The sequence below is a fragment of the Bos taurus genome, chromosome 2, assembly GCF_002263795.3.
Source record: "Bos taurus isolate L1 Dominette 01449 registration number 42190680 breed Hereford chromosome 2, ARS-UCD2.0, whole genome shotgun sequence".
NCBI classification, from domain to species: domain Eukaryota; kingdom Metazoa; phylum Chordata; class Mammalia; order Artiodactyla; family Bovidae; genus Bos; species Bos taurus.
Window position 1 is genome coordinate 94,113,284 of NC_037329.1, and position 18,202 is coordinate 94,131,485.

At 45.6% G+C, this 18,202-nt stretch overlaps 1 protein-coding gene and 1 pseudogene across 7 annotated transcripts in view; both read left to right on the top strand.

The window, feature by feature from the left end:
• Window positions 1-18,202, top strand: part of NRP2 (neuropilin 2) — a 120,209-nt gene that overhangs the window by 85,538 nt on the left and 16,469 nt on the right. The window contains exons 14-16 of one of the 7 annotated variants that reach the window (XM_005202753.4): window positions 50-146; window positions 1,255-1,290; window positions 10,678-14,159. In XM_005202753.4, coding sequence (XP_005202810.1) covers window positions 50-146; window positions 1,255-1,290; window positions 10,678-10,958 — 414 coding nt within the window. In that variant the 3' untranslated portion in view covers window positions 10,959-14,159. The other 6 variants (XM_005202755.3, XM_024977265.1, XM_059876280.1 and 3 more) reach the window with 6 other exon arrangements.
• Window positions 6,603-6,711, top strand: LOC112443681 (uncharacterized; annotated as a pseudogene).

The following is an 18,202-nucleotide window of genomic DNA, read 5'->3' on the forward strand; positions in this document are numbered from 1 at the left end:
TGCACCAAGAAGCTCAGTTAACCCTGGAACTTTTTTTTCCTGCTTCTAGATTGTGTTCGAGGGAGTTATAGGAAAAGGACGTGCGGGAGAAATTGCCATTGATGACATTCGGATAAGCACCGATGTCCCACTGGAGAACTGCATGGGTACGTGAATATCTGTCTCTTCATGTCTCCTCCGAGGGCTGGGATCCACAAGGGGAGGCAGCACCTCGTTTTCAAACACAGCTGTTCCCCCAATGGGTGGGGTCGCACCAGTCCATGCAGGAGGTGAGATGTGAGTTCAGTTAGAGCTTAGGCTGCAGTCAGGACGGGAGAGGTATCAGATGAGGTGGAATGCTATACCCCTGCTCCCATTCAGAAAGGGACATGCACTTAGTATATGAAGATTCTGGGTGCCAAGACCGCATCATCAGACTCCAGCTTTTACCAAAGAAAATGCTAGAGGACGAGAGCAACTGCCAGTCAGAATTACATGCTGGAAAGGTTTAATGGATTTAATGGAAACCTTCACTGGTGAGCAGAAATAGTACATATGTTATATTGGAGTGATAACACAATTACCCAGGCAGTTCTTTTACATGAATGAATTGCAGGACGAGCCATGGCATGTGAAATAAGAATTCAGATTTTGCTTTGAAGCTAATATCTCTAAGCCCCAACATGCCAGAGTTGTAAGATTAAACATTGCATGCCAAGTGACCAGCACCGGAAGGACACTGTCTCCTTGGACAGAAGTACTGAGCAGCCAGGTCATCTAGTTCACTCCATGGACCACCTCCCATCAGAGCCATGGACATTCCCAAAAGCAAGAGGAAATCCTGAGAAGGAAGGAGACCTACATTCACTCCGCAGAGTGACTGTAATAACTCACCAAGTGCTTTTCTTGGCACATGGGTCCCGGGTGTGTGTGTGCCTGATGATGTCAGAAGCACCTGAGACCGCCCTAGTCCCTTCAGGCAACTCTCTGGGCCCCCGGCATCTAAAACTAATCCAGGCTCTGAGAAAGTAATCAGTGGTAAGTGACTGATTACAATGCTTCAGGGACCCATTACTCTATAAAGGACTTTTTGTTCCAAAGCAACTTTGAGAATCCTTCCCACCTGGCCCCCATGACGATGATGTGTTAGACCCAGAGCCTGTGGCGGGCATGGGGTAGTATGAAAAAGCTTGATGAAACTCATCTTCATCATACACTGTGTTCACCTTATGTATTCCTCTCATCTAACTCAAATTTTTTTGGTTTTTTTTCCAGAACCCATCTCAGCTTTTGCAGGTGAGAATTTTCAAGGTAAAAAAAAAAGTTATTTTTAAATTTCTGCATGCCTTTTCCTTCCTCCCATGTGATGTGAATTTGGTGGAGGCGATAAGCCTCCAGATTTGAGAAAGCTCCCAAGAGAAAAATAGATGCCACACCTCACCGCTAGATGGCGCCAGCAACACCTGTAGATACAGGGAAAGGGCAATTGAGAGCCTCGCTGTCTCTGGTTTAATTAAAGTTTAGAAACCTATAATAGAGACAAATAGGTTACAGATAAACCTTTCAGCTTTGCATTGTCCAATGGAGAGCAATGAGGCTGAAAATGCATGAGTGGTGAGAAAAGAGAGACTGTGGGGGAGACTGAACCAAAAAAAAAAAGAAAAAAAGTCAGTAGTAAATTAAAAGTGAAATGAGGTGGCAATGATTTATTTTCGACCAAAGATGGTTTCTTTCCAGTCACAGGGCACCAAGGCAGCAGTCTCAATTAACCCTCAGCGAGGTACACAGCTGTGTAAGAGAAGAAAGTTAGGGGAAAGACATGAGGAATGGCAGTCCTAAGTGGAGAAGGTTGCAGAAATCTGGAGACGGCGTCTGGTTAAGGGAAGAAGGAGGCTCATTTGGTGCCTGGAATTAGAGCACTTGAAATACAGGACTGAAAAATAGAAAGCGACATTTTATCCCTAATAAAGTAAGTAGAGAACAGAGCAAAGAGAGAGGAATGTGGGATGCCTGCCTATCCCAGGAGGGAAAACTAACCTCCAAACTTGGGGGTGCTAAAATGCAGTGTATTTCACATCTCACCCTCTTTGGTTGACACTGCTAACGTTTCCAGCCGGGTTCCAGTGCTAAGGATTTGGAAACCACTCTGTAAATGCTTCCCATGAGTTGGCCCGGGTGTATAAGCACACTCAGAGACGCTCACCCACACCTAATAACAGAACCTAGTTTATGCAAACAATCCCAAGGGTTTCTGTGCCCTGTTTATATTGGCTGGCCTTAACCCCACAGGTGATAGCATTTCAGAGATAAGGGAAGTCATTTTTATATCTGAAGTCTAGACTCGTTATCTTCGCTCTCATTAATCTGTCCAGCTCCTGGCTGGACAAAGATGGATTCCTGCTTTGCCACCTAGATGTGCTCTCTGACTTCAAATCATCTCGCTCAATTTGCCACTCATCACCCACAGCACTAAGACGGTAGATGAGGGAGAGGGGGGATGGGAAACCTATCTAGGATATCGCTTCTTTCTTCCTCACCCTTCCTGGCCTCCCTGAGCCCCATCCCCACTCCCCACTGCACATTTTTCAAGAATTAAGAGTATCCTGTGCATGTGTTGGTGCTCCTTGGGTGTGAGATTGTCTGTTAACGTGAATCTAAAAGTATCGGAAGGAAAAGCTGAGATCAAAACTGAACGGCTTGGATAACAGTTGAATTCAAGTTCTAACTTTCGGGACCCAAGGTAATGTTGATGCTGGGGAAGTAAACTCGCTTATGTTGTTTCACGTGACTTTGATTGTTGAGACTCAAAGCTCCCAGAAAAGGCTGGTTAGGGCCCTCAGCCCCAACGACAGACACTCTGCTGTGTGAACATGGATGTCTAGGTCCATGACTGACAAGTTCAGTGGCTAAGTGCTTTGCTTCTGTAAGTGAATAAACAAACCAGGGCACATGTGCTGTCGCAGAGGCTGTGTTTACCATGAGGCTTCACAGGCCAGTCGTGTTCTCTTGTAAAATATATATATAAATAAAATAGCCTCAGAGCTGCAGTGCTCATTTAGCCAAAATAAACACAGGGCTTAGGGACTCCAAGGTAAGAATTTCCAGTTTGCTTCCGATGGGCTGGTTTGGGGCTTAAGCACAGGCAGCCCTAGAGTGGCATGGATTGGCCCACGGCTGTGGTCTTGGGAAATAACAAGCATCTTTGGAAGGAGGAAACCAAACTCCAGAGACATGGCTCAGGAGTCAAAGGCAGAATGGGAATTGAGAATGGACAGTGTTGATCACGTCGGCAAGTTTTATATGGAACTCTGACTTGGTAGCCAGATGAACCCAGGGCCAGGGTTGAAGGGGGCTAAAGCCCCTCTAACTTCAGTAGACATCTCTGGGTTTTGACTTGAGCGAAACCTTCCATTTGGGAGAGGAAAGAGGACGTTCGCTCTACCTAACCTACTGACCTCTCCGGGTCAGGGCGGTGGCAGCCTTCTCTTGGTGGGAGAGTGAATGCCTTGGGAGTTAAACCAGGCTATTCACTCAAATAGAGAAACAGAGAAATCAGGTTTGGGCAAGCATGATATGGAAAGCTGATGGTGAAACCCTATTAACAACAGGCATATATTGTTAGTATGGTTTTTTTTTGAATGTAGATTGTTTTTCTTTTCCATTATAAATTTACCATGAGACAGAAGCAATCTCATTCTTTATGAGAGACCAATGTATGCTAGGTAAACCTTTAAGGCAATGCAACAAAAGTGGCTTCTGGACTGAGGCTTATTAGATAGTCTTGATCTTTTATATTTTGAAGTGTCTTTCATTTTCTGCCTCTTACTCATCTCTTGCCATGGAACGTTTTCTTTTTATTCGAATCACCTTGTGTTTTCTGCTTGGTATATATGCTTTGATTGTGTCCCAGCATATGAGTCAGTAGTGAAGAGACACAAGCCACACTGAAAAAGAGAGCCGTGTAGAGAGGGGACGAGGAGGAGATGGAATGAATAAGCTGTGTTGTCATGTGATGTTTAAAAAGACTTTCTTGCTGTTGTTCTAAACAATGTAGCCTGGGTGTGCTTTTATTTTTTTTTTTTTTAAGCAGTGGCTATAGACATAGTGTCATCATGTATCTTTTTCTAGAATTTGAGCTTTAACAAATGAAAAACTGTGTAAAGCGTGGGGGTGGGATAGAGAACCGAAAAGTGGTGTAATTAAGGTGATGGATTATTTTTTCTTAACCAATGCTTTCTTTTTTCAGTACGAGTAAAAAGAATAATAAGGAAGCCAGTAAAAATATATAAAGCCCATAATCTGAGTTCTGTGGTTGTTTACCAGGTAGTTTTTTTTAGCAGGTTGCAGTGGAAGCAAGAGCTCTTGTTCTTGTTAGAGGCTGTGGGCTTCGAACAGAGCGGGAGCAGAGAGACCCATGGGAGTCCCAGGCATGGGTGGTAGTGAGCGTGAAGGATTCAAAAGTGCCGCGTCAACCACTGATGGCGGAGCTTCAGTAGCTCCTGCTCACAGCTGTGAGCGTGGGTTTTATGTCTCAGACCAGCTCTGAGGGCTGCTGGCCCTATCTCTTGGGCCTCCCTTCGTTCAGTCTTCTGCAGTTTTCATCCAGGTAAAACTAGGAGAAAGAGGACAGCACAGGCTGTCTCCTGGGCATAGAGGGGACCCATTTGGGGCAGTGACAGATGCCTAGGGTTTGACCCTGTGTCTCAGGTTTTCAGGTCTGGTTATTTCATACCAACTGGTCCATCTCTGCCATGTCTCTTCCCCATCTTTCCATCCCCACCCTTATCCCTGGTTGATCTGCCAATAGGCTGCCTCCCTGAGACTTTGCTCCCCAGTGTAATGCCCCCTATGCCAGGGCACAAGACCTGGGATGAGCCTCAAATTCCCCTCTCTCTGGCATCCCTTTCTCCCACAGCTCTCTTGACTAGAAGCACTTGCAAGATGCAGTGAGGGTTAAATGGCGTTCTCGCCGTAATCCTCTGATGAAAGGCAGAGAAGTATTCCCAGCCCCTGCCAGGACTCCAGATAGGCAGCTGTGGGGTGTGACTCCTTCTCCTTGGACCCCTCCCCCTGAGGTCCCCAGCTGCCAGATCAGAGCTAGGTGTTGCTGAGCGGGGGAGCCTGGGGATGAGATGCGTGTGAACCACTAACTGCCCGGCTGCTGTTGCTGCCCGAGGGGACGCCAAGGCGTCCTTTGTGAGGTTCGAGCCGCAGAGGTCTGACACATTGCCCTGCAAGTCTACCATTCACCTAAACTGCCGCCAGCATCGGTTTCTCTAAGGGGAGAAGAAAATTTTTTTCACTGACTTTCCCTCACTCCAGGAACAGAAAGGACAAGCCTTAATTTAAAAGAAGTAATCTAAGTGCCACCAAAGAGAGGACAAGTGTTCAGACTTCAGGCAGCCACGGATCTGGGTTTAGGGGTGTCTTAGGCAGGTCTTGGGGTGGGGGCAGGCAGTAGCTTTCCTACTAACTGAGTGGAAATCTCCCAATGACCGCCCCCCGCCCCCACCCCGACACACACACACACACACACACATACACACACTGAGTGCAGGCAAATGAAGAGTCATTTCGAAGGGAGATTTTATACTTCTACATTCTTCCGAACAGATCTGTGGGCGTGACCACGTTCTTCGACCCTCTTCTATAAACTTCTCTAGAGAAGCCAGCTTTGTCTTTTGTTTGTTTAATCTCACAAATTAAATAAATGTTTTAACTGAAATGCCCCTTCTCCAGCTCTTTGTTTTCAACCTACACAGGCGAGACTGCAGACAGGCCAGGCCTGAAACAGTTCTGATTTGCAATGAACCCTCCTTCCCCGCTCCAAGAGAGATGATTTACGTACATTAGGTATCTTTCGAAACATTTCTCTTGGAAACCTGGGTGACTCCTCCAGGTCCGGAGGACATTTCATAAACTTAGCTGCAGGAGATGTTTTCGCTTTTTGGTGATTCAGTGAGAATTTGACTGAGACAATCCGCAGACAGGTTCAGACACAAGAAAGAAGCAGAAAGGGAGAGGTCTGCTTCCTGTTCCACCCCACGTGGTTAGAGCCGAGTCTGCACACTTTTTCTGTCAGTGGACAGATAGTGAACATGTTGGGCTCTATGACACTCTGTGTGGCTGGGGCTCACTGTGCCTGTAGCACAAAGGCAGCCATAAGCCATATGTGATGAGGGTGGCTGTGTTCCAAAATGTACAGAAATAGGCTGAGAGCCAGATTTCATTTTCTGACCCCTGGGTTCCAGCACGGGCGGAGATTTGGTCGATGTACTTCCAGTCCTGACCCCGCTGCTTCCCAGCCGTGTGCGCTTCCTCCGAAAGCTCTGGGCCATCTCTCGGGCTCCACTCTGTGCTGCCCCCGTCCTCCTCCCCAGTTTTCCTCCAGGCAAAACCAGGAGAAAGTCACTTATCCTCTCAGGTTCCCCACTTTCCCATCTGAGAGACATGAAGAATGAAGATGATAAGTAGTCCAATGCCTGGCACCCAGGAAGTCTCCACTCATTAGAGCGGTAGTTATGCTCACATTTCCCAGCTGCTTATTAATTCAGTAACCCTGTTTGCACAACAGGAATGGAAAGAACCTACCTACTGTGTAATTTTTTTTGTTATACTGCCATATCGCTTCTCGGCCTTTTGGCTAAGATCAAGTGTATTATCCTGCCGTGCAGAACTTCTTAGAATCTATTGTTTCTCAGAATTTAAATTCTTACCTTCGCACCACCCCTTTCTCCAGGAGGCTCAGAACTTTTACAGGTGGAAGCCTACTCAACCTTGCAAATACACTTGGAATTATTGACTATTTAAATTTCTGTTTCTCATTATCTTACATGATGAGAAAACTGTATACAGAATTAGAAGGTGGAAATTCATGAAAAATAGAACAGGCATTGAAAGCATCTTTCAGTTGGGGGGAAATCAAAGTCTGTGAGTACATGGGGGAAGTTTGAACAATCAAAGGGACTCTTCAGGTGAGCACATCATCAGTGTTGGACAAAGTTGAAGTCACCTGAGTTTTTTCTCCCATCCTGGGGGGCATGTCTCCAGCTCCTGAGTTGTGAAGCAATGGCCCGGGCATCTCATATGGCTGAGGGGGCAAGTGGGGCTAAAATGCAGCCACTCACCAGCATCTGCCCAAAGGGGGCACCTTTTTGCATTTTAATGTAGAGGCATGGTATGAGGTAACAGAATCTAACACTTTCCAAGAATAACTATTCTGTGAAGTACCATTAGGTCATCAAGGTTTTTTCAAGGAAGTCTGAATGTTGGTCCAATATGCATTCCTCCATTCAGCTGTCCACTCATTTGTCTAGCCACCTTCCACCCCCGTACCCCATCTATTCATCCATCCATCCAACATTCCTGGGATTGCTGCCCTTATCTAGGAAGGTGCTCTGGAAAAGGACTTAAGCCCTACTGACCTTCCTTTTCTCTGGCTGGCAGACCACAGCCTCATTAGCATACAGCCCTTGAAGACTGCCGCAGAGCCAGATTCTAAAGCAGCAGCCTGTGGGAGTTGAGTCTCTTTAGCTGGAGAAGGTCCTAAGAAACTCTGGCCCCCAACTGCAGGTCATCAAAAATTGCCTGAGGGGGATGAGAGGAGGACTGTTAGCTGTATCCCGTCTTTTCTGACTGTCTTAACATTAAAAACACAAATTCACATAGTATATTTTCTCATTTCTCCAAACAAATGTCCAAGGAAAATGTTTAAGGAGCCAATATGATGTCGTCCACCAAATGGCTTCTGTCACTAAAATTTTCTACATAGTGATCATTTCTGGGGAGGGGAGTATTAGCAGGAAATGGGAGGAAGGTTTTATGAGAAAGTGGATTGTCTTCCAGAGCAGAGCAGAACTTGAGGCCAGGTTTCTAGCTCTGATTCTGAATCTGTAACCCACATAACGTGACTTCTTCTCCAGTGCTCAGTTGCTACAGTCATGTCTGACTCTATGCAACTTCCATGGTCTGGTAGTTCACCAAGCTCCTCTGTCCATGGGATTTTCCAGGCAAGAATACTGGAGTGGATTGCCATGCCCTCCTCCAGGGGATCTTCCTGACCCAGGGATTGAACCTGAGTCTCTTATGTCTCTATCTTTGGCAGGCGGGTTCTCTACTGTCCCCTAGATCCTCCCCACCATGCCCCAGCTTTGTGGCTATCATAAGCAACATTTTAGGAGTCAAGTGAAGAAGGCCTCAGCCCCAGCGTGTTGAGCCCTGGGGGTGGGAGATGAGGCAGTGTATTTAGTGTTGAGAACCAGCATTGTGGCTGAGGGAAAGCAGCTTTTTGAACTGAGATGATGTGGTGACAGTGGGGCGAGAGCAGTTGTGACTGTTTTATGCTTGACACAAATGAGTGCTCCTGCTCTGTGGTCTGGTCAGGCGCTTCAGAGGGGGAGTTAATCCCTGTGGACTTACTGCCTTCCTTTCCCCTCATGGCTGAGCTGCGGCCTCATTAGAGGGTGGGTCTCACTGTGGAGCCAAATGGAAATCAGAGGCAGACCCGAGGACACCCTTTGGGGAGAGGCAGGTGGCCCGGAGGAATCTGGAGTCCATCTCTGCACACTTTGTTGTTTCTCGTGCGTTCTTCTGAGCCCACATGAAAAGCCATCGGCAGGATGGTTGCCAGGCAGCAGATCCTCTTGGTGACCTGCATAACGAGTTGACACCACGTCCTATGACTCACGAGCTGGCCACTTCAAGGAGCCGTTTTCAGGGCTTTGCTTTCTCTTTCTGTTTCCATGCATAATTTTCAATATGGTCACAAAAAGAGGGAGGGAGGGGAGGAGGACTGGAGGGAGGGAGCTTTCTCAGCTACAGTAATGAAATTATTAAAAGGTGGAAATGGTCTGGGAGTGAACACAAATAGAGGAGGAGGTAAGGAAGAAGACAGTGTAAAAAGGGGCGTGGTGGTGACCCTGGGGTTCTGGAATCCTTTCCACCCCAGGGGCGGCGGCCGCAGCTGCCAGGGTGTGTGCTGGTGACACATCCTTGTCATAGCTCCTCCCAACCCTGTGGCACTTCTGATGGGCTCAGAGGCACCGACGAACCCTGTACCCTAGCACAAGGGGATTCCCTGAAACTAGAGGAGTCAGTGATTAAGAGCTGGAAAAGTGAACAGGCTCTGAGAGATTTTCCAAGAAAAATGCTCTCACTTTTCTAACACTTCTGAGAAGGCCTCAGGTCTGATTCACCCCTCAGCTATCCCCCAAATCAAAGAGAGGTGCTCCGGGGTTCAGGCTGCAGGAGTTGGCAAACACTGACTCAGAAATAGGAGTCTTCACCTCCGTTCAGTCTTTTAATCACAAGCATTTATGGAGAGCCTTCTTGGTGCATACATATCCTGAGGTAGAAACCAGGATGAGAGCCAGTGCTTCTGCTTGAGGACCTCCACGTCTTGTGAGGGAGGCATGAAAATATCAATAAGCCTTGTCTGCGTCGAGCAGAGATGCACCCACAGGGTTAGGACCAAGGAGAAGGCAGCAGCATCTCCTCCCCCACCACTGTGGCTCCCACCTGGGATATTCCACGGATAGAGAGGACACATCTTTCTGGCCACCTCTACTTGATGTAAGCAGCTAGGGAGGAATTTTTCATAGGTTAAGCATACATCATTTTTCAGAAGTAAAGATCATGTCTAGTTTTGGCAAGCTCAAAAGCTCCTAGTCCCATTTGGGCCAGATTCTCATCTGATGTAAATCGTTGGGAGAATCAAGTTGTAGCACTGTTTTGCATTAAATGGGACTCCAGCCAGCCTTTCCCCAGAGTTACCCTGGGCTTAAATCTACGACATCATCTCCATGGCAACCAGAGGCTGGCCAGTGAATGTGGTTGCCTTGTAAATCCTCTGCTAGCTTCTCTTCCATCCTCTATCTTTTCTGTGATTAGAATGTTCTCCCTACCGTTGCTCTCACTTATTCACTGTCGCTCTCACATACCTACTATCGTTTTGCACCCACATTTTTTGGTTGCAACATCCTTCCAATCAGCTTTTTAAATCCTCCATTCAATTAAAAAATGAAGATGTGTTAGTCATTGCTTGACAGTGGTAATTGACCTGTTTAGACAAGACCAGGCTGATTTCAGTGGGCATGGAAGCCTTGGCAAACCAAAGTGGAATTCCCCTTCAAGTCTAGCCAGCGTAATTAATACATTGTTTGAGAATGCTGGCCAGCCAGACCAAATATTGTTATTTCCACCCATTCAGAGAATCAGTCCTATGGAATCCCAGAAGTCATTTTAACATCACTTGAATGTATTCCTGTGTGTGTGTGTGTGTGAGAGAGAGAGAGAGAGAGAGAGAGAGAGAGAGAATCATAATGCTTCTGCATATTATAGAGTATCGTAGTTTAACAGAAAGAAGAAAAGAGTTTTGGAATCATACAGCTCTTGGTTGAATACAATACTCACCAGTTACTTGCTATATAACCATTCATTTAACCTCTCTGAGCCTCTATTTCCCCATCTGTAAAATGGGTCCGAGAGTACCTACCTGATAGGGTTGTAAGTAGGAGGTAATATCAATCACTGAAAAGTGCTTGGCCCACCCTAAATACTCAGTACCATCTTGTTCCCCTGTCCCCTTCCCTATCCACTCCAAAATATGTGTGTGTTTCTTTTCTTTTTTTTTTTTAATTAGTTTTTGGATTAGTCTGCATGCTCTCAGCCTAGCAACACTCTTCTGTGTCTCTCCACCAGGGGGCACCCTCCTACCGGGGACCGAGCCCACAGTGGACACGGTGCCCGTGCAGCCCATCCCAGCCTACTGGTATTACGTTATGGCCGCCGGGGGCGCCGTGCTGGTGCTGGTCTCCGTCGCGCTGGCCCTGGTGCTCCACTACCACCGGTTCCGCTATGCGGCCAAGAAGACTGATCACTCCATCACCTACAAAACCTCCCACTACACCAACGGGGCCCCTCTGGCGGTGGAACCCACCCTAACCATTAAGCTAGAGCAAGACCGCAGCTCGCACTGCTGAGGGCCGAAGCAAGGACCGCACCCAAATCAAACAAGAAAGACTGCAAACACGTTGCCTCGATTTGCACTTTTTCCTCCTCGCCTAGTCTCTGTGTGAACGCTCAGACATCTCTGTCTCTGGGCCCAAACCCTGTGCGCTCGTATCCATCCCGACCATTCTCCTCGGGTTCTTTTGTTTTCCTTTTGTTGATTCCAAACCGCCCAACCCCAACTCTACAATGCTGCATCTTGGAATACGAGAAGAGACACGCCCCTAAGCACCTCACAACTCACGGCTCAGCTGGTTTCCTTCCAGAGACTGGTTCCTTGTTTCTTCCCCTTGCCTTAGCCCATCCCTCCTCTCTGGTGGGCAGTCTGCCAGGAGACTTGAGGGGAAACCCGGATCTGTGTGTTTGTACATAGTATACATTTGCGCCTGTGAATAGCTCTGTGTGTGCGTGGGTGTGAGAGAGAGACTGGTTCATTGGGGTGGGGGGGAGTGTGTGAGTGTGTTCAGAGAGGGCCCCCTTTAACTCTTGTGTTACTTCTCCAGGGGTACATGTTCCAGAAAATAATATACTGTACTAGTTCTGTTTACTTGGAGAAGAGATTGAAGCTTTTTGTTGCCTTATCTAGCTCTGGCTGGATTTCTGTTGGCTTACCATTGTCATCTCCAGGTACCTAAAACTAGACGTCACATGAGAAGAAATGTGGCCCCTCCCATCCCTGTCCCCAGGCCCCACCCACCTGACCCAAGAGAAGGTTCTCCCACTGCACTCAGACCAGACATGACTCCTAGCTAGTCCCGTCTGGGGTGTCTCTGAAGTTACACAGTAACAGCCATTGGGTGCCTGTGGAACCATCCCTTACTTCCAGCCCTGAAGCAAATTTGTCTCATGTTGCCTTATAAAAGAGAAGCTCATAATGAATGTTTAGCTTTTATCAGTTAAGTCCAATCTTGGAATAAGTCATAGAGAATAACCATTCTGAGACTGATGTATGAAAAAGCAGTAGCCTGTTGAGAGCAGGAGGAAGTGGAGAAGGAAGGACTGAAATGTTGTCTTTAAAAAAAAACAACCCTCACCCCAGGGGGTTCATTCTGCCCACTAGGGGATGGGGTGGAGTAAGAAGATTAAAAAAGTGTATTCTTTGGTATCATATGGATCATGGTTAATATCATTTGTAAAATATGGGGGAAAGGGGGTCATTTGCTTTCCTTTCATGGTGTTAATGTGTGCCTGAATCTATAGCCACTAAAATAAAAGGCTGTTCCCCTGACTTATTTGAATATTATGAGAGAATAAAAAGTTACCATTTGTTTAAATGTACTAATGTGCTACCCCTTAAAGCATTCATGGCATCTGGTAAATACACCCTCATAGGCTGGCCTGGCATTTCCAGATGTTACTGCTTCGTCAGGAGAAGGTATAAGGAAGATAAATCCGTTGCTGCCCATTTGTCCTCTCTAAGCAATGCAGGGAGAGGGATGTTAGAGATAAATTGCCTAATGATATTGTATGAAGGATAGATTCAATAATGAAGCCAATTTCATTGATAGAAAATGCATATTTTAACAAGATTCTCAGTGTACTGGGGCTTAGGCTTGGGGGTGTTTATTTCTCACCTTCCTGCTAGGAATCCACTGGGGAAGTGTAAGATTCTCTCCAAAGATGGTTGCCTGGGCTGAAAGCCTCCAGGTACCTTCTGAGAACAAAATACTAATGATTTTTTTGGCTGCTTGCGGGAGAGAGACTTAGCATTCTTCTGGAATATTCACATAGGTTCCTCCAACAAACGCACACTCAACTTTCGCATCTGGTTTGTTTCATCCTCCTGAAAGAATGGTGCTCTCCCACTCTTACTCTATTTCAAAGAGCTAGTCTGTCTCAACCACAGCAGCCCTGCCAAAAAAGGAAGATGAAAGCCTAGAGCATGAGCTACCTTGAGATTTCAAGACGTGTCTTACCCCAGCTGAAGATGGAGAAAGAAAGAGGGGGAGAGAGAGGAGGGGTGGCAGGGTACCATGGATACCTTACAATGACTTTCATGCCCATCATGAGGGCTTTTTATCTCGGGTGTCCGTATCCAGTGAGGTGTTTGGGGCCAGGCGTTCCCTTGAAATGATTGACATCCCTATAAGCACCCCATGGAAGCATGGTGTCAGGAAATTACACCTGAGAAGTCCGGCCGGTGTAGCAACTGTCTGAGTTACCATACACCCATGAGGATTTCCCTTCTCTAAAAGAAGAACAACTTTGTGAATTTGCTGTATCTTTATCTGATGCCCCATGGTGGCATCATCTTTATGTACATGCTGTTATTGAGAATATGAGACTGCTCAAATCTCTGTGAATCCCATAATGCACTTCAGCTGGGGATGTCACATCTCTCTCTCTGTCTCTCTCTCTCTCTCTCTGTCTCTCTCCACTCTCTCGGCCCCAGCAGCTTTCATAGTATTATCCAGGTACTATGCTAAAAGGGCAGCTGTTCTGTAATGTCATGCCTTGCAGCTTTAAAAAGCAAAATTCTGTATTTCATGGAGGAAGGGAAGGGTCCCTCTCTTCTAAAAAAAAAAAAATAGACTGGACAGGTGAATGCATGCATGCATGTTTAGAGTTGCTTCTCAGAAGACAAAGAGGTGATAGCAACTATTAAAAAATAAATGAATGAAAGGAAGGTCTAGCTCAGGCTGGTAAAGTTTTTGCCTTAGTAGAGCTTTCATGTTAACAGTTCCAGGAGGGAAACACTTATCTCTGGAGTGAAAAAAATCCCTTTCTTGGTATTATGCTAACAATTGCTATCCCTTAATTGCCTGTGAAGGCAGAAGAAAGAAAAACAGGATCATAGCATTGCCATTGACAAAACAGAATGCTGAAAGTAAATTATCTTTTCTCTTGTCCCACATTATTGGGATTAAAGCCAGAATAGGATAGGAAATCCAGTAATACTTCTGAGGTTGATACCCCATCTTTAAGAAGACTGCGTCTTTAAAAATGAAGCTAGCAGGCAAGTAAACACCTAAATAATCGAAAATTACCAAAGAACAACAGCAAAACAAGAAAACTTAAAGATTTTTACTTCCTATTCTTATCCCCTTGCCCTATAACTGTGACATCTCTTGCATTGCTCAGTTGCCTGTGTGTCAAAATACCTTGTGGACGTTGAAAACTATTTGAAAATGTATTGTGTGGAATGTAATAAAATGATGATATTTTTATACAAACATCTGTTTTTTTTTTTTTTTTTTTCCCACCTTGGCTTATGAGAACAAAGTTCAGATGTAGGCTTTGAACAAACTGATGTTTGCAAAGTTTATACATCACCTTCTGAGCTAGAGGGCATTTTTGTGGAAAGTAGGTGGGTTTTCTCCTTGAGCTGAATGTCAACTTCTCCTTTTATTTTTATTACTACTGCTTGTTAGGAGTTTTATCCAATTTGTGCAGCTGAGCCAGCTTTTATGATTGGTGTGGGATTTTGCAAAAGTTGCTAAGTGCTAAATTACTCCATGTGATTCCACAAAATTTCTCTTGATGGCAAATCCCTGGAGATGGGACTCTACTTTCACAAGGCCCCAGGGGCTGGGACTAGCAAAGCTGAATCATGTTCTCAGCTCTGCAGAGACAGATAGTTTCCTTTGGAGAAGAAGTGGCAACATCTTACCCCTTGCCTACCAAATTATTACTTCCACGGGGACGTCAATCTCCAATTTATGAGCACTTTCCCAGACCAAACGGGAACTTACAGTATGTTCAAGGCTCAAAGATATTCCAGACTTTGGAGCAAGTAATGAAGATAATTATATGATTACTGGGAACCTGGAAATATCATGGTGGAAAATTTTATAAAAGGAATATTCTATAAAAACTTTGAGGAGAGGAACTTGGGGAAACTTACTTGAAAAGCCAGATCTTTTCAGAAGTATTTGATGAGTATTTGGTTCTCTTTATTGAATATTTAGTAACATGAATTATGACTATGAGTTTATGTGCTCAGTCGTGTCCAACTCTTTGCAACCCCATCCCATGGACTGTAGCCCACCGGGCTTCTCTGTCTATGGGATTTTTCAGGCAAGAATGCTGGAGTGGGTTGCCATTCCCATCTCCAGGGGATCTTCCTGACCCAGGGATTGAACCTGTGTCTTCTACTCTGCCTGCAGATTCTTTACCCACTGAGCCATTGTGGAAGTCCATATTTAGTGACATAGATATATAAAATATTTTATCAGAGAGTTATTAGGGGAAAGAAAAAGAGAAGATCTAGGAAAGACAGCCTCACAGCAATTCAGTGTTTCTAGATGGTGGTCAAAAGTGATGATGGAAGAATTTTCCACCCCCCTATATTTGTGGGGTGTATTAAAAGTATCAACCCCAAACCCTTAGAGTCTGAGAATATTCCTAATGGCCCCCAAGGAAAGGAGCAGGTCCAAAAGAGCCTATTTCTGCCAGGATCCTGCTTTTCTTCCTTTCTAAACCTAGAGCCAGGAAGAAGTGCTTTTTACAGCTATCAACCTGCCCAAGTGGTGCTAAAGAAAACAGGCTTCTGGGTTTTCAGATCCGCAGTCGCTACAGCTGGCTCACTAGAGATGTCACTGTCTGTCCTCTGCAGGAGAATAGAGTTGAATGTCCATGAGCAGAGCCTTGTTTTTACCTCTAACGATGAGCATCATGACCCATTTTGTCCACATAGCAGTTGGCTATCCTTAAAGCCATTTGTTCCTGGTGGCAAAGGATGAAAATTAAAACATCTCAGAAGCATTTATTTCCAACAAAGAGTCAGGCTCAGTCAACATTTTCATAAGCTGGCCTGGGACCAGATTTGCCAGTGAATTAAATTAGCCATCGTGTATGCTTTATTAGCATTACTGTTTTTGCAGCCACCTTTGAGAATTTCACCACTGCTTTTCCTGCCTTGGTTCTGATCCCAAGGCTTGGTCTATACACATTCTCTCTCTTCCCCAAAAGAGCAGAGACTGTTACGATTCTGATCTTAGGCGTCAACACAGCACTGTTATCAGTATGGTATTTCAGACCTAACCCAAGCATAAATGTTACAGAAATTGTATTTCCATGGATCATAAACACCAGATGTCAAGGCCTAGTTGGATCTGTCTTGGCGCCTACCTGGCCCTTTATGATGGTTTAAATGTGCATTCTTGTGGTTGAAGCAAGACCCTGCCCTCCTGGCCCAGATACCCACACCCCGGCCAGTCGACTATGGCCCTGGGTTGTTTTCATCACCTCTCTTCACAGACTGTGCAGTTGTTTGGCACAAATGTTGTTGGCCTTTCTATCATCTCTGATGAAAAGAGCTTCATTTTTTAAGTTTTAATTTGTCCGCTTTGTGATCTCCACATCTGAGCCAAACTGCAGATCTGTAGGTGCGGCTTGTTTTCTCTTTGTGTGCATCACTGGGGCTCTTGCAGCTGTAATTTGCCTTTCATCCATTTCAGTGAGGGCCCAAAGAAAACACAAAACAAAGCCAACCAGAGGAAAAGGAGGGGAGAGGAGAAGCACCAGCTGATGGCCTTATGATCAGCAGGGGAAAGATCGCCTTATATAAATAAACTAAAGGCTAGGAATAGTGTAGGATTTAATGAAGCCTGACACAGATCAAGTGCACTGGAGTATGTCTTCAGGTTAGATATCATCAGACACCTGGACCCTCAGAAGGCATCGGGCCACAGGCCACAGCCAGGCTACGTTTGCACTGTGTGGAGGAAGGAGTTCCTTTTGGCCCCAAACTTAAGCCTGGAATGGACACATGATTTGGGCACTTGCCAAAGAACAGACCCCCTCTTAGTATGGTTTCTGCTTGGCACAATGCACAGTCTTGGTGCTTCAGGGCAAACAGCAGAATCCATTCTTGACCCAAGGCCAGTGAGCAAGAGACCCAGAATCCTTCTACTCTCTTTCCAATAAAATAGTTGTTCCTGCGCTTTGCTGTCATTGACCTCCAAGCTCCCAATAAAACTAAAGTCCCGTGGGCATCAAGCCAAGAAATAGGAAAGGCCATTTGAAGAGTCAGCAACAGACAAGCCAGAGGCAGGACTGGTCATTGAGTGGAGAAAACACCTATTCTTGGAGGCTCATGGCCAGAGTGGTTATTGATACTGAAGAAGGTCATTGTGGGAAACTTTAGGTTCATATCTGACTAGGCTTCCTTTCATTTCTTTTCAACTTGAGAGTTATTCATGGCAATAGCCTCAAAAACTGCAAATCGTTTTTTTTTTTTTAAAGTTCATTTCGTTGTTAACCAGTCCCACTCCCCTCCCAGAGGGAACCATGAGAAATTGTTCAAGGTATATAATTTCAGGACTTGTTTTATACCTTTACAAATGTATATGTTCATGTCTAATTATGCAGTTTGCTTTGGTTTCGTGTAAACAGTATCAGCATTGGATCGCCTGGCTGGATAATGTGCTTCTTTTCATTTGACAGTCTTGGGGCTACTTTGTTGCATGCCGACAAGCTTACACAATCCTTTTTAAATGTGGTCCAGCATTTTGTATCATGTGGATGTACCATAGTTTATTAACTGCTTCCCTGCTGGTGGGAATTCAGGTTGTGTCTAGTTTTCCTTACAATGATAAACAGTACTGTAATGAACATCCTTACAGTTGCCTCTTTGTTCACGTTTCTCTGGAACAGAATATGTGGGTCAAGTGCTGTGCCTGTTTACACTTTATAATAGACGCCTTGGAAGCCTGGAGTCTACCTTTTACAGTGAACCTGCCTCCATCTGAGATGCTAACAAGCTAGTGGACAGCCTGCCTTATATCCCCTATCATGCGCACAAGCCACATAATCTCTGTCTCTGTCTCTCTAAATTAGGGGGAGTGCTTGCAGGGGAAAACTTTAGGACACTTAACCGGAGGAAATCTTAATTGCAGGGACTTTTTCAATGCCCATTTGTGGAGAATGTGAGCCTGGCTATAAGTCGCAGCTCACTGGGACTGTGGCCACTGTGCCCCGGGAGTTAATTCTGTCCCTGAGTTCAGCAGACAGAGCCCTGTTCTCCATGATTAATGAGTTCCACTTGGTTTCTTCAAAGAGTGACTGTGCTGTGCCTTGCTGTTATTTATTTATGTTTTCCACTAAAAAATTCATGTAAAAACACATTCTTTAAGGTCAATGCCCGGTATTGTGCTACAGACAAAAATATTCCAACGGCCACAAGCCAGCCCACAGGCCAGTGGAAAGGCCCCAGTCTTTGGGACCTTGTACCTGGGGCCCCCACCATGACCACGGCCCTGAGAGGAGCAGGCTT